Source organism: Ailuropoda melanoleuca, chromosome 10 (genome assembly GCF_002007445.2).
Source record: "Ailuropoda melanoleuca isolate Jingjing chromosome 10, ASM200744v2, whole genome shotgun sequence".
Lineage (NCBI taxonomy): Eukaryota > Metazoa > Chordata > Mammalia > Carnivora > Ursidae > Ailuropoda > Ailuropoda melanoleuca.
The window spans coordinates 97,782,047-97,809,835 of record NC_048227.1 but is presented as its reverse complement, the minus strand read 5'-3'; the positions used below and the strand labels follow the sequence as shown (position 1 = coordinate 97,809,835).

Here is a 27,789-nt window from a genome sequence, read left to right as displayed (position 1 = left end):
ACCGCACCCCCCCCCCCCCCCCCCCCCGCTAAGAGTGGAGTCACTGAGTGTGGAGTCAACATGGAGCCTGATCCCATGACCCTGAAATCACAACCTGAGCCAAAATCAAGAGTCGGGTGCTTATCCAACTGAGCCACCCAGGCGCCCCTCATATATAGGTTTTAATCCCACCAATCTATTTCTTGGGCCTGGCTCCCTCCTACCTTGTTTTCTAAAGTCTAAATGGCTGCTGATTCCTATTAAGTTTGTTCCATCAAATTACTCCCTCAGTTAAGACTATTTTCACTTTTCTAGGTCTACTAATAAGCTGCTGTGCCTGAACTCTGCTTTCCAAAGCTTCTTCCCCTCAAATGCTTTGTTCTAATGTTATCTAATCTCACCTGACAACCCTTTACCCTTTACTTATACAAACTCTTGGTGTCCCTCTGACCTCAGTGACTGAAATGAAGTCCCAGTCTTGACCTGCCCCTTCCTATGGCTACTCAAGATTTATCAATTTAAAACAAAGGCAGTAAACAATAGCCTGGATTTCAGTCTAACTCCTTTACGTTCCAACTTCCATCAGGAACTTGCAGGCACCACACCAAATGTATTCTTTTTAGATCTGAAAACAACTTCTAATCAAATCAGTTTCTAGTGACTTTAATCAAGGTTTGAAGATTTTTTTTGTAACCTAAACTGAGATATCTTAGTTGCTGCTGGCTACTGCAATAAAAAACTTATTTTGAATAAAGATTTTTAGAGCTGTCAGTTGTCAGCTATTGACTGGGCCAAGGGTCAGTCAGCACAGCAAGTATTTTAAGTTCTAAAAGCCACACAGTCTCTATCACATTACTTAGCTCTACCCCTGTAGCTAGAAAGCAGTCAAGGACCAAGGATCAATTCACACATGAATGGGTAGGGTATATTCCAACAGAACTTATTTACAAAAGCAAGCCAACCCTGAATTTGTGCGATATTTCTCAGTTCTAGAAATGCACACTTCTTTTTTGCTCTTGGATAAACACTGTAATCTCATGTTCCTGGAAAGTATATTCATGACCTCCCTCATCTGCCCTCTTCCACATACTGTAACTCATTACCCAAAACTTAACAAAATGTTGTACTTCATGTTGTTATTTTAAGCAAATTCACTTCAAAAATGTTAATGTGTTTTCCAATTTGAGCATAGGCATTACACGAATTCTATCATTACCTTGGAAAAGCCCAATAAAGAACTCATTATCTGACAAACCTCAGAGAACAACCAAATTTTGGTAACATCTTGTTCATTTACAGGTTAATGCTATGCCTTCAAGTTTGTGGTTCTATGCTCAATGGAATTAACCCATTATGTGAACCTAAAATAACAAGAACAGTCATCAACCCAATCCATCCTTCCTAACAATGATCCTCTACTGGCTTGAAAGTACTAATTAGGGGGCACCTGGGGGGCTCAGTCGGTTAAGTGGCTGCCTTCAGCTCAGGTCAAGATCCCAGGGTCCTGGGATTGAGCCCTGAGCCCTGCATCTGGCTCCCTGCTCAGCAGGGAGCCTGCTTCTCCCTCTCCCTCGGCCCCTCCCTCTGCTTGTGCTCTCTCTCTAATAAATAATAAATAAAATCTTTAAAAAAAAAAAAAGAAAGAAAGAAAGAAAGAAAGAAAGAACGAACGAACGAACGAACTAGTTAGGATCCTTCAAATCTCCAAAATCACAAAATCAGAAATCACAAAAGACCCTGGAACAAACACAATCTTGATACTTTCAATTCAAGATAGCATGCTGACTACAGGCATTTTTCTTCTCTTCCTCCTATTGGTAGAACAATAAAGGAGTAAAATTTTATTTTTTTTTAAAGATTTTTTATTTTTATTTATTTGACAGAGACAGAGACAGCCAGCAAGAGAGGGAACACAAGCAGGGGGAGTGGGAGAGGAAGAAGTAGGCTCCTAGCAGAGGAGCCTGATGTGGGGCTCAATCCCAGAACACCGGGATCACGCCCTGAGCCGAGGGCAGACGCTTAACGAGTATGCCAACCAGGCGCCCCATCAATAAAATCTCTTCTGTACTTAAAAAAAACTACATGCATAGATTACTTTGAAAAATATAATAATTATATTTTAATACAATCCTGTTCTAACTCTACTTGCTGCAATGGTCCTCCACAGTATCTCTTCCTCCAAAATTCATACACTGAATCCCCAAACCCTAATGTGACTGTATTTGGAAAGAGAGACCTCATGGAGGTATTTAAAGTTAAATGAGATTGTTAAGAATGCAGTTCTGACTCAAGAGGATTAGTGTCCTTATTACAAGAGACACCAAAGAGCTAGCTCTCTCTCACTGCCATGTGAGGGGTTCACAGGACTACTAAGACCTGAAGGTGGCCTCTAGGAACTGAGAGCAACCTCCAGCCCATAGTCAGCAAACTAAACAGGGACCTCAGCCCTATAACAGCAAAGAACTTTATTCAGTCATCAACCTAAGTGAGCTCAGAAGAGAAATCCATGTCTCAAATGAGAGCACACGGCCTGGCTGACACCTCAATTTCAGCCTGGTGAGCCCATCTGCAAAGGCAGCCAACTAGTGCTTGGGCTGTGACCCATGGAATTTATAAAATAAATCTGTGGTGCTTTAAGCCATAAGCTAAGTTTGTGGCAATGCATTGCAAAGCAACAGAAAACTAATAAAACAGAAAAAAACTGTAAATGATTTTTCTTCACTTCACCTTGACACTATAAACTTCTTAATTTTTGCAAATATTTTTTGAAAATTATTTTTATAATTCAAAGTCAAAATTAAAATTCTTTAAAATTTCTATTTTTCCTAAATAACTTAAAAAGAAATAGAAACTCGGTATTTTGCACATAGGAATAAAAAGTAAGATACTTGTTTCACTGATAAAAGTCATTTTAAAGAGATTATTCTCCAACTGTTATATGGGAAAACCAATATACTTTATTACAAATTTTACTTCAACAAATCAAAACCTAAGTGTTCCCTATATCTAAAATTTGTCACTCCCTAATATAAAAGTTCTCCTCTCCTACATAGCAGGACCTTCCATATTATCTTTGGGTTGGGAGACAACATAAAATATTAGATATTATAACATAAAATCAGATGCATTTGACGTAACAAAATGTGACCAGAGAACAATAACAGAATTAACAGTAGCAGATTCAACACTAAAAGCAACATTAAGAAAAAGCATGTTCTGAAGGAATAATATGACCAAAGTAAAATTCTTGGTAAAAGAATGTTTGAATCAAAACTCTAAATATATAAGCTTGGGTTACTTCTATTGAAGTAGCAGTGTTCTTGAACACGCAGGATTTTTTGAAGAGCAAAAGCCAAAGATATGTTACAGATACTCTGCCAGGACTCCCAGATCACACTTTTAACAAAGGCACAGCTCCTGACTTTACACTAAATAACGTGAGAGTATAAAAACTTGAAAACAAAGTTTCAAATGCATCTTTGAAATAAACCATATGTAACTGCGAACACCAAAGCATATAAAACCTGAAATGTTGTTAACATCTAAAAATCTGTGAGCAAAATTAATAATTGTTTTGCCTTTTTAAAATATTCTTATAACCTTTATCTGTGGTTATAAAATACTACAGAAAAATTCAAAAACATAAAAAAAAGCACAAAGATGACAGAAAATGCAAATTATCTATAATCCAACAATGCATCACTCATTCCAAATATACTCATTAGTGCCAGGCACTATGGATCCAATAGAAGAGGCAGACATCACTGTCCTCATGGAACTGAATGTGCTTTTGCAGACAGGCAATATTCTAATAAACAGTCCGCAGAGTATAGTTAAGTATACAATGAAAGTAATTATTTGGTGAAGGGTATGCAAAATTGTACATCTTTCTCCAGATCTCAAATCCAGAACCCCTTAAAAAAAAAAAAAAAAGTTGGGCACCTGGGTGGCTTAGTTATTAAAGTATTTGCCTCCAGCTCAGCTCTGATCTCAGGGTCCTGGGATCCAGCCCCAAGTTGGGCTCTCTGCTCAGGAAGGAGTCTTCTTCTCCCTCTCCCAACCCCCGCTTGTGTGCTCTCTCTCAAATTATTAAATAAAATCTTTAAAAAAAGAAGTATAGATATTACCAGGGAAAATGATGCCTATTTTCTTAAAATTATAAATCTGAAGTATGCAAACATCGGTCTAGTAAGATCAAACCTATATACTAAACTTTTGGTGGGGCAGGTGGGGTAGGACCCTCTAGTTTAAAAAAAAAAAAGAAAAAAGAAAGCCAGAATTTGATATATAAAAGTGCTAACAAAATTGTTATGGCAAATATAAATATTTATATGCTTCATTAACTATTCCCTATGGGCTGAAGTATTTTCACATAAATAATCAACCTTTTGTATTACTAAGCAAAACATTCTATTTCTCAACGATGACAGTTGTCTAAGGTTAATATAACACTTTTGAAAACTGTTATAAAAAGGAAGCCATTTACTTTAGAAATCTAACTTATAGTTTAAAACTGTTAGTAACAAAGAAAAAGTATGATCCACTTTACCTCAAAAACTACTAAAGAACTAAATTTAGGCCACAAAAACTTATTTGCATGGTCTTTAATTCAATACAAAAATTTATGTATCCTTTCCAAATTCTTGGAATAAAGTGGATAAAAAATACCCTTAAAATAGTATATAGGAGTTACAGTGAGCCAAGATGGAGTAGGCCCACTACAGCCTCTCTCTCCCCTACTGATTACAACTAAAAATCCCAGACTAAACACAAAAAAGCAACTACCTGCAGATTGTGAAAAGTAAAACAGAAGCCGACGGGAAACAAGTCGAATAGCAACCAGTGATGGGGGTGGGGGGTGCTGTGTGTAGGTGGCTGAGGTAAATTTCATAGTGTTTGGTGCTTCTCTATTATCTCTAGGTTTTGATTCTAAAGAGTGCAGAATCAAACCGTGCAGCCAGTGCTAGAAGCAAAAACATTAGAGGAAACCCCTTTTGCCTAGCCAGAAGACTAAGTAAAAGGACTCCTCCATCCTACTGAGGTGGGCATCAGGAGGAAGCTCCTTTTCTTCCTCCTCTCCCACTGCCTAGGGTTGGAGGGCAACCACCACTGCTAACACCTAAAAATCCCCAAAGAATAGTGATTTCCAGACAGAACTAGGAAAAGGGGCTCCTGTTAGCCAAAAAGTATGGTGAGGAATCCCCATTTTTTCCTCACCACTTCAATTCTAAAGGTTAAAAATGAAGAGAAACCTGGCTTTTTGGCCAGGGGAACAGAGAAAAGGATGGCATGGGATCTAGAAAAATTATTGGAATCCCACGGAGAGCTGAGAAGAGGATTTCCCATTCTGTGTAAGAACTAACTTAAGTCTTGGGCTCATTCTGGAATTGTGCCTGAGTGAAACAGACCCAAAGAAATCCGGCAAAGGCTTTGAGAACTAAAATTTATGTAAACCACTAATTCCTGGTTGACACATGTGCTGGGTACACCTAAAACAGCAAAACAAAAGCTTGTGAAATTGAACTGACACTGGAACCACCACAAAAAGGCAAGACAGAACTTGCATCCTGAAACAAACCAAGATGAATGTCTGCTAAATAAAACAAATCAACATTCTTAAGAGGATTTTAATGACGTCCTACAATTTAATACTGAAAATGTCCAGTATATAAGCCAAACTTACTTAACATACCAACACACACACACACACACACACACACACACCCCCCAACCAGGAAGATCGGTCCACACTGCTCAAGTGAAAGGAGAATCAACAGATGCCAATCCCAAGATGATGCTGATATTGAAATTATCACAAACTTCTAAAGAAATCATAATGATCCTCAATAAGATAAAAAAGCAAATTATTGCAATTAATGCAAAAAATAGAAGTTTTCATCAGAGAAAGGAAAACTACAAAAAAAGAACCAACTAGAAATTTTAGAACTGAAAAATACAATATCTGGAAGGAAAAGGTAGTACGGTACTCAATATAAGAGCTAAAAAATTATTATGAGTGACCTTTATACATTTTAAGAAGCAAAAGGCGATAATCATGGAATTTTCACATCAACATTTCAAATAACAGTTAAAAAAATGCCCAAAAAGAGAGATTTAGTAAGGTATACTAAGAGAAAGTTAATCAGATATACACATTATTAATATAGACTATGGAAATCTCTGTTACATGACAAATATAAAATATTTGCAATTATGACTTTTTAAATAAGAATTAAATGTAAAAATAAGACCAAGAAAAATGTTCAGAAAAATATCTGCTATAACAACTTAATGTAATTTATTAGCCATAATTTTCTTACAATTAAAAAAAAGTTCTCCCCACATTTGTCTTTCATGCAATTATTTTTTACTTTTTTTTTCAAACCATAATCTAATTAATCAACTATGAAAACTTTTTCAAGGTAATCCTAGCCCAATTAAAACAGAACAAAATAGAAAATACCAAAGTACACACTGACTAATCTTGGGTGAAACTTTTGTTCCTGTTATATTTACATAGGTAACTATAGATCATGATACAAATTATATATTTTTTAAAGATTTTATTTATTTATTTGTCAGAGAGAGAGAACACAAGCAGGGGGAGCGGCAGGCAGAGGGAGAAGCAGGCTCCCCGCTGTGCAAGGACACCCCCCCCCCAATATGGGACTCACTGGGATCATGACCAGAGCTGAAGGCAGACACTTAACCAACTGAGCCACCCAGGTGTTCCCACAAATTATATTTCTTTTTTTTTTTTTTTTAAGATTTTATTTATCCATTAGAGAGAGAGACAGCCAGCGAGAGAGGGAACACAGGCAGGCGGAGTAGGAGAGGAAGAAGCAGGCTCCCAGTGGAGGAGACTGATGTGGGGCTCGATCCCAGAACTCCAGGATCACGCCCCCAGCCGAAGGCAGACGCCCAACGACTGAGCCACCCAGGCACCCCCCCACCCACAAATTATATTTCTTATTGTGGGTTGTAAGGTTTTTCTGAGGCACTGCTCTAGCCCACAGTCATAAATAGAAGATAATACTAAAATAAATTATAAGAAAAATAAGACATGATTAAATTCTCTCTGGATAATTCTTGCCAAAGGCTGAGTCTAAAGTGCAATCTCTGCTTTTGCTCATTTTTTTTTTTTAAAGACAATTAGCAAATATCTAGAAATACAAAAGACATAGTGGTACAAAACAGATTTTTTTCCTAGCTGTAATCAGAAAAATGGGAAAAGAGAATTAACTTTCACATCTGAAATCACATCCTGCTATTAGTGATGTATACATCCTCCTGCAACTGTTATACATCCTGCTTATTACCTTCATAGCAATCTTATCACAAGGCAAAATTACTTGGTCATAATTTGTTTTCTGTGTAGTTTATTTCTCTACCTACCTACCTACCTAGCTATCCATTTCTCCATTCAGCCACCCACTTTGGAAAATACTGACCTCATATATTGCAAACCCTCAGTAAACAGGTACCAATATCAGTATCCTTTTCTTCATGTCCTCCACAATGCCCAAACCAGTTCCTTGCACATATTAGGTATTCAAATAAATGCTGATTCAAACTTTGATAAAGTAGGTTACTGGGTTCTAAAAGTAATCAGGTAACCAAATACAAACTGCCAAAATAAATTTCTCAGACTTCTTCATATCTGAATTCATCGAATGATGAATGATGAATTCAGACTTATTTTCCTCAAAGAAGTGGAATATGAAAGCCACAGATAATGATATACATTTCTTTTATTTTCCCCCTTGAACTTTACTTTTAATAATCTTTGCAGCCTCGTACCTATAATTCTATGCCAATATTCATGAAAATAAGGAACTATTTCAAAGTAGCAGAATGCTTCACTCTGAAATAATCCCCAATGTCATTTATAATATTGTATAATAATCATTCTTGTATACAATTTTCAAATTTCCTTTAACTCTTAGGGTTAATCATAAGCACTCACAATATTCTTACTCAGATCAATGAAGTCTTATTATCAAGGCATAATCAACTGAAAACAAGGAACTGAGAAAAATCCAAAGCCAAATTCAACCAATTAATAGGTCAAAGCTAAACAATCATTTAAATCTAATCAAACCAACATTCACTGACCACCTACAGCAGATATGCACAATATTAAGCCCTTCAGAAAACAAACAAAAATCTTGAAGAACTTTACTTCGGATATCTAACAATCTACCGACGTAGAATGGGAGGGTAGTGACCTACCATTACTATAATACAGCAGATTCTAAGATTTATCATTGTCAGCTTTGACAATTCACTAATGATCCCAAAGGTCTCTAAACAGTAATCACAGGTAATTCTGCAGAGACACTAATTTGAGGTGTGTATTTGTTTCTCTTCTCTCATAGTCTCCTTTTCATTTAACAGAGGAATAATATACTAAAGTGGTATTTAAAATTTGGGGGATCCAGAAGAACCTGAAGATTTTGCCTCATGAAAACAAAAACACAAGGCATAATGTAGCGCCAGAATAAAAAATGCTACATTCAAACAAATGAAACATACAGCCAGTTGCTAACAGAGAAAAGGTTTAATTAAAAAAATGGAAGTGAAATGGGCTGACTGGAAAAAGAGAGCATTCCTGTTACAGCCGTGATTCCGCTTCCACACTATTTACATTCGTAACACACTTGTCAATAAATCTCTTTACAAAACTAGCAATTTTTTTTTAAAGATTTTATTTATTTTTTTGACAGAGATAGAGACAGCCAGCGAGAGAGGGAACACAAGCAGGGGGAGTGGGAGAGGAAGAAGCAGGCCCATAGCAAAGGAGCCTGATGTGGGGCTCGATCCCATAACGCCGGGATCACGCCCTGAGCCGAAGGCAGACGCTTAACCGCTGTGCCACCCAGGCGCCCCCAAAACTAGCAATTTTTGAGGAAGGACTGGAGAAGAGGGCTATTTTGAGGAAGGACTGGAGAGGAGGGCTATTTCCTAATGGAAACAGAATTAGAATCTCAACAGAATGCTGTGCTTTCCTACTGGAGAATCACTGAGTATCAAAAAAACAAGACATATAGATGAGAATATACAATGAAGAGCTTCACGTATTTGGTAAATGTTCCCATTTCATACTGTTGTATATACACAATGTAATGATAAGCACACTTTTATATTTACTTATAAATACAAATAACTTCTTTATTTCTAAAATAGTCTTGTATTAAAAGGCTTAAATCCATAGCTAAGAAATCTGCACAGCTGAAGGTAAAGGTAATCTGAAATGTTCTTAAAAGTATAAAATGATTCAAGCAAAACAGTTGAAGAGCCTGAGTAAAAATTAACCTCGTATTCTAAAAGAACTTAGTTCTACTGTATAAACTCTAGAGAACAGAGAATAGTAAATTAAAAGCCAATTCAAAACTAACTATAACAAACCAAGGGAGAAGTGATGAGGACGTGGACTAAAGTATCAATACTTTATTTTTATGATTTAATACTGAAAATAAAAAGGAAGGGAAGGATGCAAAACACATTTAAAAAAAAACTCACTGGATTTCATGACTGAAAAGATGTAAATGAAAGAGGCACCTAAGAAAATTCAAAGTCTAAGTGTCTGGGAATATGATTTTACTGCTGATATAAAGAGGAAGTCTAGGTTCAGGCTAGAGCATACAGGGAAGACCAAAGACTAGACCAGAGAAAAAGCAAACAAAAGGCATGTTTCAAAGACCTGAATTACAGGGATTTCGTCAGTTTGTATGACGTGAGTCTGAAACAGCTCGGAGCTTGGCTGTTGAGAGATCTCTGAATCGTGTGAGTGGGTCAGGACCCCCATCATGAGACACTGGGAAGGGAAAAACCCTGTCACAGTATTTTCTCTAGCAATGAATGAAAGTGAAAATGTACCAAATGGGTGATGTCAGTCGAAAGACAACATTGCACAGAATATCAGTACTCTGACCAGGCATCAGAGATGTGGCATATCAGTAAGTGAAAAAGGGGCCCTGAATTTCAGTGGTAAGGAAAGTAGACTATGGTGAATAGACAGATAAAAAATAATGTGAGGCAACAAGCAACAAGAATCATAGCTGATAATCATATTTCTGAGTGACTACACCAAAGACAAGACAGAGCGAATGATTCTTCTTTGGCTATTACTGGGCACAGTCTCATTTCCAAATCACGTACAGTCTTTATAGTTCCTAAGGACAAGAATTAAAATATCCTTTTATATAAAATGAGAAAAAAAAAGTCTAAAAGAAGTTTGTGGAAGAACGATAACTTTAGATTCAGGTGATTACAATACAATTTCATGTGCATATGGACACAAAATACCTAAAAACTTACGAGACTGAGTCCCAGAAGAGAAAAGCAAAAATACACATCATTCCTTAAGAGACAGCTGAAGAGATAAGGAATACTGAAGACTAAGTATCACAGAGAGAAAGCAGAACAAACGCCTACCACGCCTCAGAGTAAAATCATTCCAGAAATAAGAGCAACAAATAGAGACTAAAAAAAGAGAGAGAGAGTGGCATGATAAAGGAGAAAGAAAAAATATTACTTTCATCTACTTTGTCAATTATTAAGTACTATCAAAATGCTGTATCACTTTTACCTTCAGAACAGCCCAATGAGATTAAAATTTATTGTACTCATTTTATAGATGTATAAACTTAGGGTAAGTGACCTAAATTCAAATTGATAATACGCTACAGAACCATGTCTCAAACCCAGTCCTTCTGCCTACCCAGACACTATTTCCAAAAACAAAACAAAAAAGCCCACCAGCTAGCAACCAACTAAACATATACAACTGAGCCACTGAGTAAGATGGTGGACGACTGTGGAGACACATACCATTTAATAGCATCAACCTAAATAATAACCAAGACGACTTTACTCAAAAGACAAAACAGTACGAAGCTTATACATCCACTGACCAAATAACAGCTAAACAGATTCTTTCAAAAATGAATTTTAAGCAATCTTCAATAAGGTTTAAGAGCCTTCCAAACTTTAACAAGGAAGCTCACTTTCTCTAAAGAATTTAATTAAAATAGACCAAATCCATCTTTCTCCCAAAGCTAAGAAACGTAGTATTTTCAGTCCGAGGGAAATTACTACAAAAGTAACATGGTAATAAATGTTGTGAAAAATTCCAAATATTGAAAGCTCTCATTCACTGCACACTATCCACCTACTGCCCTCTTAAGAAATGACCACTGTTAAGACTGGGAGGCTGCCTTCCAGGATTTTCTACACCTACCTATGTGTACATATGTAAGTATTGTAAATAAGTATATGTATTTATGAAAAATAAATACACATTCCAGTGCAAAATTATACTCCTAGTAACTGTTTAAAACTGATTTTCTTCCTGGATTCAGTAAAACACTGAAATTCTTATAAATGTTGACTGGTAATGATACTGGTCCAAAATCTATCAAATATATCATGGTATTTTGTTACCATGCGTTCAAAAGTTTTGTTCAACAATTTCTCCAGCTTAGAAAATATGGAGAATATATCTAGTACTTTCTTTATAACTCATCATCTCTGTAATTTTTATTCATTATTAAAGTATATAATATGAATACATTTTTCCAGGGGGACCGAAATATCCACAATGACACTAAATGTTCTCAGCTGCAGCTTTTTCTTCTTTTAAACTACTTTTCTTGGGGTGCTTGGGTGGCTCAGTTAGTTAAGCATCTGCCTTCAGGTCAGGTCATGATCCCAGGGTCCTGGGATCAAGCCCGGAGTTGGGCTCCCTGCTCCGCGGGGAGTCTGCTTCTCCCCTTCCCTCCGCCCCTCCCCCTTCTCATGCTCTCAAATAAAATCTTTAAAAAAATAATTAATTAGAAACTTGTTCAGGGGCGCCTGGGTGGCACAGCGGTTAAGCGTCTGCCTTTGGCTCAGGGCGTGATCCCGGCGTTATGGGATCGAGCCCCACATCAGGCTCCTCTGCTATAAGCCTGCTTCTTCCTCTCCCACTCCCCCTGCTTGTGTTCCCTCTCTCGCTGGCTGTCTCTATCTCTGTCAAATAAATAAATAAAATCTTCAAAAAAAAAAAAAAAGAAAACTTGTTCATTAAGATTAATATTTAAGATAACCTGAAGGTTACCTTGTGTAATCCCATTTTATAAACGATAAAACAACTATCTCCTTGTCACCTATAATCTTTCACATCTTACTTTGACAGCAATCATTTTGACTTTGCAGATTTTCCATGCTTTAAAATACCTGAACCAGGAGCCTTGTAAACAGCAGTTTGGGACAATCTAAAGGAAGTAGTTACAAAGTAGCCACTATTACTAAAATGTGAAAATTAGAAACATGCTAAAGATACAGGCTAATAGAGTAACGGCAATCCTCTCCCACAAAGGAGGTACAAGATATGTGAGCTTTGTACTTACTGGCTTTTTTCACTTTTCTGCACAGGGCTAGAAATTCTGAGGAACTGCTAGAAAACTGCCAGCTAAGGGGTGGTGGGGGTGTTACTACACAATACTTCTTTGCCGAGGCATGCACATTTTCCCAGGTACCTTATTTTATGGGCAGGAGAGCAGGAGTATAGTAGTCTGCTCCTTATCCTAACCCAGGTGTAGCATGAAATGATAATAATCAAGTAGGAATCACCTATTCCCACTCCTCCTCTACCTCCAACACACATAAATACTACCAACATCACACTAACAACATACTGAAAACATTAAAACATTAAACTGAGACACAAAGAGCAGACATTTCTTTTAATTTGGTTGCTATGTGCCTTTGATACTAATCAAGTTTCATCATCTCTCAGTCTTAATTCCTCATCCATAAAATGAGTCTGTTAAATGATATACTATCACAGGTCTTGCAGGTCTAAAATTTGTAATTTCTGGAAATCAAGTTTAAGCATGGAAGTAAACAAGAAACCCAATCATAGAACCACACACTTTAGTCATGCCTACAGCTCAAATGTGTAACATGACTGTAATGGTCTTTAGCTACCCTATTCTAAAGTCAAAGAGAACAGAAATGATTCTTCAAGCAAGAAAACAAAATCTGTAAGTATAAACATATATATATATATATATATATATATATATATGAATAAATAACTCTTCAGTTTAAATTTTCCCTGGGACCTAAACAATCCAACTTCCTTTAATTTCAGTTCTTCCCTCTGTCTTTTGTAAAACATTAAAATTAAATGATGAATTTTACATACTTTTAACTTTAGAAGTACTATTAATAATGAAATGGCCAAAATGAAAATAAAGAAAAATTCATTTGTAAATCCTCTCCATAACAAATCCCCATAAACCACATTAGCTGAAATTTCTCAAATAAATGCAGGTTCAATTTTTAAATGATATAGTCTTTACAGTCACAATTACATTCACAATTCCATGTTTACAATAACTTATTATAGACAAAATTAAGGTAAAAAATTATGTGACTAGGAGGAGCTAATAAAATGTTGAATGATATCAGTAAGCTTAATGTTAAATTCTACTAAAATCTCAAACAAAATTTAAATCTTTAATTTTATTCATAGATCATTCCATTTACAACTTACATTTTAATTGCATAGAAGAACAGCATTTGTACAAGCAGAATTTAAAACCAAGAATATTCTATGCAGAGTTGCTTTTAAATGTCCTCATATTCACAAATACGATATAATGGAAAGCATCAAAGCCTTAACTTAAAAAAATAAACAAAAAAAAAAAAACCCTGAAGAACATAAAGATTCTACAAGATTTTCCCCTATGCCTGCTTCTCTTCTTTCTCTATATCGTCTCCCTAGACAACTATGCCCTATCCCAAATCCTCATCTTTAACTCCTCTCCTTAGATGCCTATATATCCAGCTGGTATCTCCCACCCTTGATGCTCCACAGACATCGAATCTTCAAGATGCACAAAATTACTACTGTATTCGGCAAAATAGTAAAAGTAAGTATCTGTGGGTGGTTGAGATACGGTACTTCAGTTCTTCCATACTAACTATCTTTCTTTTATTCCAGGTTATTAAAAATGATCCCACTCAAACCCAACCCATCAAATTATCTTCCTCAAGTTTTTAGCTCCTCCGGATTTCCCCACCTTAGTAATTAATATTATACCATCTTATTTACCTCGTCACTTAACCAAAGCACTGGCACCACCCTCAACCTCATATCCAGCTCCCTAATACTACTAGATTTCTCTTGCATTCATCCCTTCTTCTTCTCCCTATTACTACTCTAGTTGAGCCCCTCATCTTCTCTACGCTAATGTATTCTCCCATCCCCCAATCTCATCCCCCCATTGCCCTGCCCTGCTCCAAAGATACTACTTATTTTTCTAAAATTTTAAAACCCATCAGAATCTCCATTCCCTTTTGACTAAAAATGAGGTCTTACAAATAGTGTACAAAGGCTCTTTATCAAAAAATCCTTGGCCAATTCTCCACCATTCCTCTCAACCCCATCCCCTTCCCAAAGTTACCATTTCCTTGAAAATGATATTTACCCTCTGCCTCATGTAACTTCTCCTTCCTCATTCTGTGTACATCACGATACATATGAAGAGCTTACACACAGTATACACAGGCTATATCACTACTTCTTGTATCATACTATTCATTACACTACCTTCGAACTCTTTGTGGTAAAACATTCCCATTCCCACCCCTATTAGACGATGAGCTGAGAAAATGAACACGGGTATCTACTTAATGCTGGTAACCACTCTGCAGAATATAATGCCTGATAGACGGCAAATATGCATGAAAAATAAAGCTCAAACAACCAGCAACTACTTCCTAGCAGCATTCTTTTCAACCGCTAGTTGCTATTACATGAAAACCTTCATGTATATCATTACATTCTAGCGACTGGAAAATTGTAATTAAAATGGAATAAATAAGTTATCTAATAATCTTGAAGGACTAGCAAAATAAAGGAAGCCCCCCCCCCACAGAATTATTTGGAATCATTAACTACTACAGCTCTAAGAGGCCTAAGACATCTTAATCCTCCGATTTTGCAAATGAATCAAAGTACTGACTGGTGAATTTTGTACAAAGAATGATATGCCAGCCTCTGGCCAACTCCTTTAAAATGTCAATACCCTTCAGTTAAATTGGTTACAAGCCTTGTTCTTGTCACCAAAGCAGAGACAGGCCTCTAAAAAAAAGTTCTGAGTTCTCTGACAGAATAGAGACAAGAATTTGAAAAATTCTGCTCAGTAAGAGGAACTGCTATATAAATAAAAACAACACTTCTTGGTGTAAAAAAATTCAAAGATGTGAATCCTTACAAAAGCAGTTAGTCGTATCTCGACAAAGTTTTTTAAAAAGGCACTTACTGGTTTATTAAAAGCTTGTAAAAAAACTACTCAAAGACAGAAGTCCTTTCTGCAACAAACATGTAACATGATAAAAACTCATTCTGATGATTTTTATCCAGTATTTAGCCAGGAACAATACTGAATAAAAATCAAAATAGATAACCTGCACACAGTTCTGGAGCTTTTATTAGATGAATAAGCAGTAGCCCTATCAAGAGACTTTTTCCTTTTTTTTTAAATTTTGTTTATTTGAAAGAGAGAGAGCGCGTGCGCACAAGTAGGGGGAGCTGCAGGCAAAGGGAGAGGGAAAAGCAGACTGCCCACTGAACAGGGAGCCTGATGTGGGACTCAATCCCAGAACCCTGGGATCATGACCTGACCTGAAGGCAGACACAACCAACTGAGCCACCCAGGTACCCCAACTTTTCCCCTATTTCAGGATAACTACATAAGCAACTGCTTTCACCATGGTCCTCAACTTTGGAGATTACCTTAAGAATCATTCCCATTGTATTACTCATTAAAGCTTTAAAGAAAGACTAACTGAATCACTATTATGTATTTGAATAACATTTTTTGAAGATTCTATAAAATACATGTATTTACCACTAAATTAAGTCTAGGTTTTCTGTCGCAATTAATGAAGCTGTCATTTTCTAGTGAGTTAATGTAGCTATACACTGAAAGCAAGATGATTAAGAATCACTTTCAAATAAAAAATCACACTTCACAAAAAAGAGGTGGAAGCAGAGTCAAACTTTTTAAAATTTGCCCCTTTGCTGCATTTTTTATCAAGTTTTCAAGAAAATGTTTGCTTTGCAATTAATATGAAAACAATTTTTAATAGATAAAATGTCACTAAATGAGGAAAAGCAATATGAATTTCCAGTACACATCCATACACAAAACCTGAATGTAAACTCCATGAGCGCAGGGGTTGTTTTTGGATGGGGTTGTGTTTTCTTTTGGAATCTGTTTTGTACACTGTTAAATCTCTAGAACCTAGAAGAGTGTCTGTACTTGGTTTTAAGTGCTCAAAATTTTGAATAAATTATTTTCACTAAGGCAGCTTTTTAAATTCTGTTTTTGACATTCAAGTAAGCTTATTATAGAGCCTATAAGGAATATATTTTCTTGCTCAATTATAATTTTGACTTATAAGCAGCATGTTATTAATCAAGTTCTCAGGTTTCAAAGTTTGCAACAGGAGCCAGCAAAAAATGGCCTATGGCCTATTTTCGTAGGTTCTCAAGCCAAAAACACTTTTTATATTTTAAAAGAACTGTGAAAGACCAAAAAGAATATGTGAATAGAGACCTTAAGTGGCTAACAAAACCTATTAAAAATACTTACTATCTGGTCCTCTATAGATATAGACTACTGCCCCCTGTAAATGGAGATTCCATTCACAAGAGAATGAAAGTTTTGCACACTTCCTTTCCCGTATGAATTGAATCTGCACTATTAGAAACAGATCTTTCACCTAAGACCTTCTCCCTAACTAAATTCCTGAATTTTGACTTGTTATTTGATTTGAAGAATGTTAAGAAAAAAGATTTAACTATAGCATAAGTGGTTATGAATGCTGAAGCTAATAAAAAGGGAAGATTAAAGTTAATTTATGTTTAATGTTTTCCAGACTAAAGAAATAACAAAAATGAAAAAAAACCAAAATGGAATACAAACAGGAAAAAAACCGAATCTAATTATATTTCAAATAAATAGCAGAACTACATTAAGTGGAAAAAACTAACCAAGCCATGTGTGAACACAGCATTCTGACTATAAACTGTCAGGTTAAACAAAAAATGAACTATAAACAAATATTAAATTCTAGTTAATAGGTTTGTTTTCAGAGACATATCGTTTAGCAATACTGAAACTACTTTCTTTGTGTTTCAGGTTTGGCCAAATAATATGTAACTACACTGTGAATAACAGAAACTAGTTTTCTCACTTTCAGAGAAAGGAATTACATACCAAATTGGAAAGGGGAAAGGCTAGAATGAACTGTACAGCTGTTGGAACAGAACTGGAGACATCAGGGTGAACCCATGGCTTTTTAGATAGGCAGAGAGTTAAAAAAAAAAAAAATTTACGTGTATACATATATATGTATATATACTTAAATTCTAGTTCAATTCATTAATAAATATCCACAGGAAGAAACCAGATCAGAGCTCCTTGGAGAAATGACTGATTCCAAGGCTAGGGTGAGGATATCTTACTACGTAGGAAAGAAAGAGAGTACTCAAAAGATAAAGTGCACACATCAAAAGGACACAAGAGACAGCTTAAAGTAGCTCTGACTGGTCAAAACTGAGACAATCTTCATCAAAAAAAAAAAAAACCCAATGAATAAAAAAAAGAATCCATGAGTTCATACTGGATATGCATACATACATACATACATAAATGGGGAGAAGGAAAAAGCTCTTACAGAATGCCAATAATAAAGAAATGATAGGGGGTGCCTGGGTGGCACAGCAGTTAAGCGTCTGTCTTCGGCTCAGGGCGTGATCCCAGCGTTATGGGATCGAGCCCCACATCAGGCTCCTCCGCTGTAAGCCTGCTTCTTTCTCTCCCACTGCCCCTGCTTGTGTTCCCTCTCTCGCTGGCTGTCTCTATCTCTGTCGAATAAATAAATAAAATCTTAAAAAAAAAAATGATAGACAAAGAACATCACCTTTTGCCAATCATCCTAGTACTGATTCAGGCAAGAACTAAATGGATGCTTCAGTGCGTAAAAGTTTGATAAGCAACAAAGTATGTGCTTAGTTTCAAAATACCTCCCCAAATGATACTTGTTACAAAAGGAAAAACAGTAACCTTACAATGGAGAAACCTTGCAAAAAAAAGTTAACATCCCCATTAGTGGGATAAATAGACATCATGCGCTTCCCAGGAACACAGTATCACTTCTGGTGTATTCCTGCCAAAAACGTATAACCTGAATCTAATCATGAAGCAACTGCAGACAAATCCATACTGAGAGAATTCTAAAAATAACTGGCCTATTATCATTAAATATCACCAAAGATCATAAAAGGTAAAGAAAGAGTTATAACCAACTACTTCAGATTAAAGGATACTAAAGAGACAAGATGAATGAACGCAAGATGTGGTGTAGGATTTACTCTATTAAGGACATTAATGATATAATTAGTGAAATCTGAATAAGAGCTGCAAATTACATTATACCATCGTTAACGTCCTGATTCTGATCACTGTACTGTGGCTATGTAAAAGAGTATCACTGCAGAAAATAGTCATTTAAAAATAAAAGGCATCATGAATTGCATTTCCCATCATAATGCCAGAAAAAAAAGTTTGCACGTGTTCATGCTTGTGTGGATAGTGAACAAAAAAGCAAAAATGGTTAACATAATTAGGCAGAGAAACCAGGATGAAGTGTACATAAAATTCTTTATCATTCTTGTAACTTCTCTATAAATCTGAAGTTTTAAAATAAAGTTCAAAAGTGTGAAAAAACAAAGCTAATTTATAGTTAGACACTATGCCAGTAAAAATGAATTGTGAAAAATTGAGTGACAGTTCTCCTTTAAGGGTAAGAAAAACAACTAGAGGTTGAGACCTGGGGTCCCTTTCAGTCTCAGCTCTAATACGTAAAAGTAGCATTTTATTGGTAAAATCACAATGGTGGTCCGTTTTCTAGTCAGTAAAAGAAGGGTAGCACCTAATCCTACTTTTCTCACAAGCTTATCCTAAAATTCCACTGAAATATGATGGTTGGGGAAAAGACGGTCAGAAAATAAAACACTACGTTATAAAGTGGCTCACTTTTAACAGTGATTGGTAAATAAAAAATTTTTCAAAAATACATAAGCCAGACATTTCTCTTCACAGAAAGCTATTACAGAAAGTAGACATTCCCTATATGTTTTGGCTTATAAAAATTTTAACTTATTCAACATTCTTTTTACCCATATACTTCAAATATTTCAATAAATCCAAATACCCCTATTTTTTTTACCATAAAATTTTATAGTGTAAGACTCTCACTAAATTTTAAAAAACCATTAACTAGGGCTTGGTCAACTTATTTTTTTAATTAAAATATAACTGACAGAACACTGTATCAGTTTCAGGTGTACCAGTAAACCTTTTAGGTGCTGTGACCCAGTATAAAAAGATCTTTAAACATTTCCCAAGTTCTACACACTAAGATATAAGATGCATGATCCAAAGTGTTTCATCTTTCACTCACAAGCTACTCAAATTAGCCCTGAGGAGTCCAATCAAATTTTAAAAATTTTTACAAGAAAGAGACCAAATTTTATCATGTACTTAAGCAAAAGTTCATTTTAAAAATAAAAATATTTATATTCTTTCAAATTCATAAAGGCTTGGTTACCACTTAAAAAAAGCTTTTTTTAAGAATTATTTGCACCTGGAAACTAATTCATATCTCATTGACAAAAGGAAACATTTGTAAAGCTGTTATCTTTCAGCAACAGTTATGATCCCAAAACAATTTTTTTAAAAATACACGACAAAAAATTTGGTATAAAATAAAACTTAATGTAGCTTATCTTATTCTGCCATTGTTGAAAACATAAGATGATATTCTTGTTTATTAAGTCCACTTGCTCAATCTCTATTTTGAATAGTAGATGAGCTTTCTTGACTCTAAGGCAAAAATGCTGGTAGAAGAATAGGCAGAACTGCGCCTGCAGAGAAGGGCTGCAACCAGCCCAATCCCCAGCAAAGCAACCCCAGTGAGTAATGCCTGCACAGCCTCACTAGCTCCGCAGCAAGGTCACTCACTGCACACAACGCTAAAGTGTAAGAAAAAAAAAAAGATTACAAGAACATTAGCTCCACGAGGGTATGCTTCCTGCTTGTCTTGTTTACCACTGTATACCAGCAGAACGAAAAATGCCTGGTACACGGTAAGCACTTAGTATTGGTTAAATGAATGAATAAATGAATGAAAGAATGAAATCCTAGGTCTTTCAAATCAACCTACATAAAATTATATTAAGTTGCAGAAATATTTTAAAAACAAATTTGGCATACATTAACTTAATAGCCATAACTATCTTTAAAAAACATTAATATCCTATATTCCCCCATTCTGACTAAATGTAGTGATGTCAAGGTTACTAAGATACTTCCTGACCTACAGCAGATACCAGAATTCATTTACATATCCTTCCCTGAGTTTCAAATATGGTGTATCAGAAATTCTTGCAAAGCAGAATTAGAAGACCAAATAAATGCATAAAATTAAAATCAAAGCACAAATGCATCGTTTACCATCAAACTTGAGGTAGCATTAATTCAGATAAGAAATTACAGGCTATAGAAACATTTCTCATCAGCATTTATTTCTCATAATAGTAGCACTACCAAAATCTGCTCCTCTATAATTAGAAAACCAAAAATTTGTCTTTTTTTGTTTCTCCATCCCTACAGCGTATCTGTCAATGATCTGTCATCTTATAGTTTGAAGAATCCTCAAAATATAAGATGTATTTTATTTCCAACCATCAAATTAAAAGTCTTACAATTTATTCATGTTAAACAGGTAATGTTATATTCCTTTTACAATGCAGTAAAATTATGTGGAGCAGAATGCAAGTAAATGCAACAAGAGTATATATGATTTATGTTCACTATTAAGCACAATAACTTTTTTCAGTTAACCTCTTTTTTTTGTGAAGAAATTCAACTATTCCCTACATGTTCTCTTTAAGATTACTAATATATTCGAAGTGACAAACTTTATTCTGCTTCCCAATTACTGCCCATATAATCAAGACATCATTTCACTACCAATTTAAACCTAATATTTTCCAAAGGGCCTGCCTTATGTGCGTTATAATCATCTTACTATGCTTCTTGTGTCCATGCTGCTGGAAAAGCAGTCTGTACAAGCAGGAGTAGAGGCACAATCCTGAGAGAGAGGAGTAGAGAAAGATGTTGAGAAAACAAAACCAGATAAAATGAGCTCACTCGAGTTCAGGAGCTCAGCCAGTGTTCAAGGTCAAGGTTGATTACATTCTCTCATACCATTCTGAGTTAGAAGTTGTCCAATAACAGGAAAACTGGCCCTAGAAAGAGATATCTGAAATTCCATGTACAAGTAGTAATATCATCACTAATTCTAAGCCAACTACACTTCTAAAAAAAGAAGCAAGTGATCGTGATCATAAAATATGACTATTTAAGAAACTGGGGAATACAGATGTCCCCTAAATGTCAATCAAAATTACTGTAACAAACTCAATGCTAGCCTAGAATGATAGAGCTATTTCAGTCTTGTCAAAAAATTTTTTAAATTTACCTTGAATGATTAAGACTATAACACTTTCAAAGCAGAGTCTCAAAAATCATTATCATCAATCTCAATTATCCTTGTTTTCTAAATTTTTAAAAGATTGCAAGGAAAAACCCCACAACTGTTACCAAAGCGCAAAAAAAAAAAAAAAGTTTGAAAATAGCATAATTACAGAACAAAGCTTAGGATGGATTTAATCTAACTGGAACCTTCAAATGCAATAGTTCCCTCCCAAAGCTCCCTCCTTAGTAAGTGAAAATAACAAAAATATCAGAGTTTTGGTTTAAAATTTTCCACCTCATCTCCTAGATTTCTACAGCGCCATAAAACGACCTTCAAAAAAATCCTTAATATGTACTAAGTCCTCCCCAAAATTAATTTTATATTTAATCAAAGAATCTTCTAACAGGGAACCTAAATATAAACTCTAATCAATCATTTACTTTACGTAGAGGAAACCAAATGTCCGGAAATGTTAACGACCTTGGTCCAAGTGATTCAATTCCAAGTACATCATCCATTCATTCATTCATTCATTCAAGAAACCTTTATTTGACACATAGTATGTATTAAGGTACTGAACTATGTACTAAGGATACAAAGCAATGAAAAGATATGGTCACTATCCTCATGAAACTTATAGTCTGGTGGGAAAGACTATTACTATATTACTTTCAGTAATCACTAGAAGGGAAAGTACAATTTTTTTAAGACCGTGTAATGGGAACTAAATCAGTGATTCTCAACCAAGGTCTGTTTTATTCCCCGAGGGGCACCTGATAATGTCTGGAAACATTTCTGGTTGTCACAATAGTGGCACCTTGTGGGTAGAGGCCAGGATTACTGCTAAACATCATATAATGCACAGGACAGCTCCTCACAGCAAACTATCCAGCCCAAAATATCAATAGTACTGAGGTTGAGAAATTCTCATCTTAAACCACTGGGGCAGGGAGGGGTTAGTGAAGGGTTCCTTCCTTTACAACACTAATTATGTTGTATCTTTAAGGGAGTTCCACAAGACAGAAACAAAAAAAGATGGTTTGATTGATACAATTAACCAAAACACCCACTGGAAAGTTAAGACAGGAAAGAGGAAAGGAAAAAGAGACAGATTTCCTGATGGGTGAAAATGAAACAAAAAAAACGCAATGTTTTCTAGCTGCTTCACATAAAATCCCTTTCTTGAATCACAAACGGAAAACATACAAATAAAAAACAAATTTCATAGGCTTTTATCATTCCCTCTACCTTTTCCACTGTTCACCATCCCATGTCTACTACTAGATACTGCTGAGATTATCAAAAGTCCTACAGTTAGATAAATATACACTCTGGAAACAAAAGTGGAAATGGAGTAAAGCAGAGATGGGATTTCACTTCTGATGTGAAAGACAAGGCATGGAAGAGGAAAATGTCCTGGGTGTTAACGGGGCTCTGAAAAGTCTGCATTCTGGAACAGTTTAAAGAGTAAGCTATCTGACTAACTGAGGAGTCCTAACGACAAAAAAACACTAAAAATTTAGGCATCCTAAAGATAATAAAAGGGACTAGAATCATCTCAGAATTTATGAACCAAGGTAAACCCAAAATTTAAATTGTGGTAATTTTTTCCTGACACATCTCACACCTACATATCCGGTCCTTTAGCTACCCACTCAGCCTTTTCTGAGCAGCAAGACAAATGGATCATGATGGAAAAAACAACCACAGTAATGCAATAAGCTATACAAAGAACTTAGGGGGGAAAAATCTAATCACTAATACTTGATTATCTGAAAGTGTTAACTTGTTGAAGTATAGTAACGGTACTGACACTACTTTTTTAAGTCCTTAAAAATTAAAAGAATCCAATATACAAGTAAAATTCATCTCCTCCAGTTACTTTGCCTAAGCGTAACCAATGCATAACTGATTCTTCGATTTGCCATGTATTGTTTTTAAGAGTTCCTACGTTATGAAGATGCCCTCTCCAATTAAGTTATAATTTCCTAAGGAAAGAGTCATGCATTTCTATTCTTTTCCCTCTTTTCAAAAACAAAAACAATAACCTTACCATAATGACCACCATACAGTGGCATTCTTAAGGACAGAGTACAGATATGCAGCTCACATAAAACTGCTTTATTCGAGTAATCAACTGTGGTCCTAAAAACGGAATTTAAGCAAACCAGTATGAGACTCTTTTCACTGAAGGGAGAACTCTAAACCATCACAAGGATATGCCACCATCTTAGAGCAGCTACAGCTATGGCACTTGTAATGATAATAACTCTTTTAGAGTTAACTGCTCAGGTTAAGCATAGATTCTTAGGGAGTCTTATATTCCAATCTGGACAAACTTTCTTTCATCATTTCAGAATTGACATTACTACTCACGGGAATAACTCATCAAAAGGATGCTGCTTAACTGTAAATTATAGCTTTCTCACAAAACTAGCACAGTGGGCACTTAAATATCAATTCTCGGGCCTCAGTCTCACTGAACTCATGATAAGAGGAATTTACCACGTAAAGGATCTTCTGACAGTGACTTTGAACACAGGAAAGGAGAGGCCACAGACCGCTTTGAGAGATTATGATAGGTGGGAGTGGGGGCAGCTGCACATGTTGACCATGACTCATAAATATCCTACATAAGGTGATGGATTTTCAGACTGTAACTCATCTGTGCTTTGCAAATTAAAAATCTATATTAACCTGTGGTGCTTGGCTGGCTCAGCTGGTAGAGCATGCAACTCCAGATCTCAGGGTTTTGAGTTCGAGGCCCATGTTGGGTGTAAAGATAACTTAAAAATAAAATCTTAAAAAAACAAAAACAAAAACAAACAAAAAACTACATTCTTAACTTTAATATTTCTGGCATGTTCTTATTTTCAAGCCAATGCTAGAAGGGGGGATGGTCTTTAAAAACCTGAGAATTAGCAAGCCATAAAACCTAAGCATTTCATATTTTATATAGGCCTTTAAAAGCCAAATTCACTCTAAGTAAACATTCTAAAACAACCTTTTCTCCTAATACTATAACTCAAAATTCCTTTATTTTTGCACTCTGCAATACATAATTTAATGGAAAATATTCACTACTGAATTATTTATTAATTGCTTATTTGCAACACCATTTTTACATCAGCAAGCATTACAGACACAGAAACTATATTCAAAGTCAGAAAAAAAATTATGTCTTTTGTGTTTAAAATAAAAAGTATATTCTTCTGAATCTTCTTTGAATGTAATTCCTTTCCCAAATTCTGTGACTGTATTGCTATTACTAAGCTAACTCCACATTCAAACACGGTGAAGTATAAGCATGTTAGTAAATAAAGGAGTTAAAAGATTTTCTAAGTTCCTCTGAAATCCACAGGGAGAAAGGAGAGAGTGCTACATACACTAAAATGGGAATGCTACTGCCAGTCTCAAATTCCTGCAAAGGTTAGAGAAAAAAGGTGAAATAGCTAGCTAGCCATGTAAATGTTAGGCCCCCTATCCTTAATGGAAATACTAAAACGAAAACCAATATACCATTTCTACTCCACTGTGCTCTATTGTGACAACCATAGGGTAGTAACACTTTTTTCTATCAACGAGAGCCTAATCAGAATTGGGGGGGGGGGTGCTGGGAGTAAGGGATGATACATATTAGGAACCCCCTAGACAAACAGAAAAGATAATCAAAAAGGTGTGGGGTAGAAGCACCTGGCTGGCTCAGCGGGAAGAGCGTGCAACTCTTGATCTCCAGGTCATGAGTTCCAAGCCCATGGTGGGTGCAGAGATTACTAAAAAAAGTAAACTTTAAAAAAACGGCGGGGGGAGGGGCAGTAAAATCAAATAACTGCAGTGGAAATGAAAGGATTTTTTTATATAGAATTTTTAAAAGTTTAACATTCTATAGAGCTATACCACTATATGTAGCAAATAAAAAGGCTACATAGAGCTGTTTTCTTTCCTGCACAGTTGTGAAACTATTAACAATAAACTGGAACATATAGTACCATTAAATACGTTTTCTTCTAGAATTTAAGCTCTGTAAAGTATTGCTGGGAGAACCAAATTTCCTAATTATCAGCTATAAATTCAAAAATAAAATGAAAAAAAGATTTCCAAGTCTATTGTTCTACATACTAAGAAATGGCTAAAAGAGAGAAAGAAAACCCAATACCAAAAAAGAAAACCCTTTACAAAAAGTGTCTGCTTTCATATAACTGTGTCACTATTATGTACTCTAACGTGGACAGTCCAACTCACATGAATGTTATTTAACTTTCAGCCCTTTGCTAAGCTTCCCAAATGTCAATTCTTAAAGAAAGAAGAAATAAAAGAAACTGTGAAACAGCTTTTAAAAGTATTGTCCTGTTCGGATTATCACAGCACTGTCTGGTACTTTAAGAGGTGAATATTTAAGATTTTGTTAATCATACCATCGAATAGAGTATTAGCACTTCACACTAAAAGTTCGGAAAATTTATGCGACTTTAGTTAAAATCACATAAAAAAATTTTTCCAAGGCATACAGACAAGGATAATTCTGGTTGCAGTAGATAGGTACTTGTTATGTTTAATGTTTGCACTAAGGTCTACTTAAGTCGGAGTTTTAAAAAAATTTATATACTTTATCGAAACCTGTCTTTTAGACTAGTAAATTCAATTAAACAGTGAAAACTGGACACCTGCTTTTCTAGTGTTAGATTTTACATATGAATGAACCCGTGGGAAACGCTTCCCCAGCATATACCCCTCTCGAAGCATAGACCTCTCTCCCTACCCTTTGTGTCTTTATGTCTGATGATGAGAGAAGGAGGAAGATATAATAAATTGCAGAAAAACCTTGCCTCCCGATCAGCCATTCTCTTAGCTTAAGTCCCTAGTTGGCACGTTACCTAGCCAACAGTGTCTCAAATATAAACACTACGTACAACGTGACCATAGATCATCACCTCTGTAGGTTCCCTTCCTGTACTACACCCATCGGTCCCTGCCTCATTAAGGACCAAGGGGAGGTCTAGGCAGTGATGTCCAGCGAGCAGTTAAAATCCCGCAGGCCCAGGAAAGAGGTGGGCGGGCCAAGCCTCGGCGGAACTGACCCCGAGAGACCTGCCTGGAGCCTCCGGGGGAGGGCCCAAAGGGGCCTTCCCTCCAAACCCTCAGCCACTCAATAGGACGCTGGAGACACCGGAACCTCCCTCCGCCCCGGGCGGCCCTCCCCCAGCCCTCCCCTCGGACTCGGGGGAGGGGCGCGGGGCAGAGAAACACCCCTCCCCCTCCCCCCCGACACAGCTAGGCCGCCACTCGCCCCACCCTGGGAAACCCTGCAGGCCCGCACCCACCCCGCTCGCGCGGGCTTCGTCCCGATGGGAAGTGTGGGTAGGAGGGGAGGCTAGACTGCAATACCAACCTCGCTATTGAAGGTTTTCACAGCCTCCATGTTGTCGGTGTGGAGGCCCCGAGCCCGGCGGCGGAAGAGGCGGCGGCCACTGCACTGGGTGGGGAGAGCGAGACGGGGGCGGCGGCGCGGCCGCGAGGAGGGGCGCCGGCGGGAGACCCGGCCGCTGCGACCCCGGGACGGGAGTGGAAGGGCAAGCACTGGCAGGGAAAGACTTCCTCAGGGGCAGCGAGGCCCCGGCATGGCCGCTAGGGCGGGCGGAGCGCCGGTCTGGGGAACACTGGCGCTGCCGGGGCGGGTCGGCAGCGGGCGGGGGAGGGGCTGGGCCGCGGCGCCTTCTCTTCTCCGCCCCGCTCGGTCTCGGTCCTTCGCCCTCTAGCCCCGTCCCCTACACTCTCCACCCCCTCCTTCTTCTTCCTTCGTCAGACTCCTGTTTCACCTCCCCGCCGCTCGGGCCGCAGGAACCAGCAGCGCACAGCGAAGACGGAGGAGGAAGCGCTGGCAGCAGCGGCTGCGGCATCCAATATGGCGGACACGAGTCGGGCAGCGCAACTCGCAGATCCGCGGCGCCGGCCAGCGCGCCCCCTGGTGACTGGACCGCGCGGGCCCGAGAGGCCGCGCGGAAACCATCGAGCGAGCGCGGGCCAGAGCGTCGCCGCCCGGAGGTCCCGCTCCGCTCGGCCCGGGGGCAGCCCGCGCCTCGCCCCCTCCCCGCGCCTTGCAGACGCGGCAGCGAGCGCTGCGGCCTCGTGGGGCGCCTCGGCCGGCCCTTGGAGGCCCCTTGCAAAGCGTTACTCTGAGGAATGCCTAAGTGTCCCCGTAATGCG

At 37.2% G+C, this 27,789-nt stretch overlaps 1 protein-coding gene and 1 pseudogene across 6 annotated transcripts in view; one reads left to right on the top strand and one right to left on the bottom strand.

Annotated features, from left to right (window-relative positions):
- Window positions 1-27,570, bottom strand: part of SCAF8 (SR-related CTD associated factor 8) — a 202,140-nt gene extending 174,570 nt beyond the window's left edge. For 3 of the 6 annotated variants that reach the window (XM_034669361.1, XM_034669363.1, XM_034669362.1), the window contains exons 1-2: window positions 26,975-27,567; window positions 21,136-21,198 (exon numbers count right to left, since the gene is read on the bottom strand). In XM_034669361.1, the coding sequence (XP_034525252.1) occupies window positions 21,136-21,198; window positions 26,975-27,004 (93 nt within the window). In that variant the 5' untranslated portion in view covers window positions 27,005-27,567. Of the gene's footprint in view, window positions 1-21,135; window positions 21,199-26,974 lie in introns of all 6 variants that reach the window. The other 3 variants (XM_034669366.1, XM_034669365.1, XM_034669364.1) reach the window with 3 other exon arrangements.
- Window positions 9,670-10,151, top strand: LOC100466693 (annotated as a pseudogene).
- Window positions 27,571-27,789: the final 219 nt, after the last annotated feature.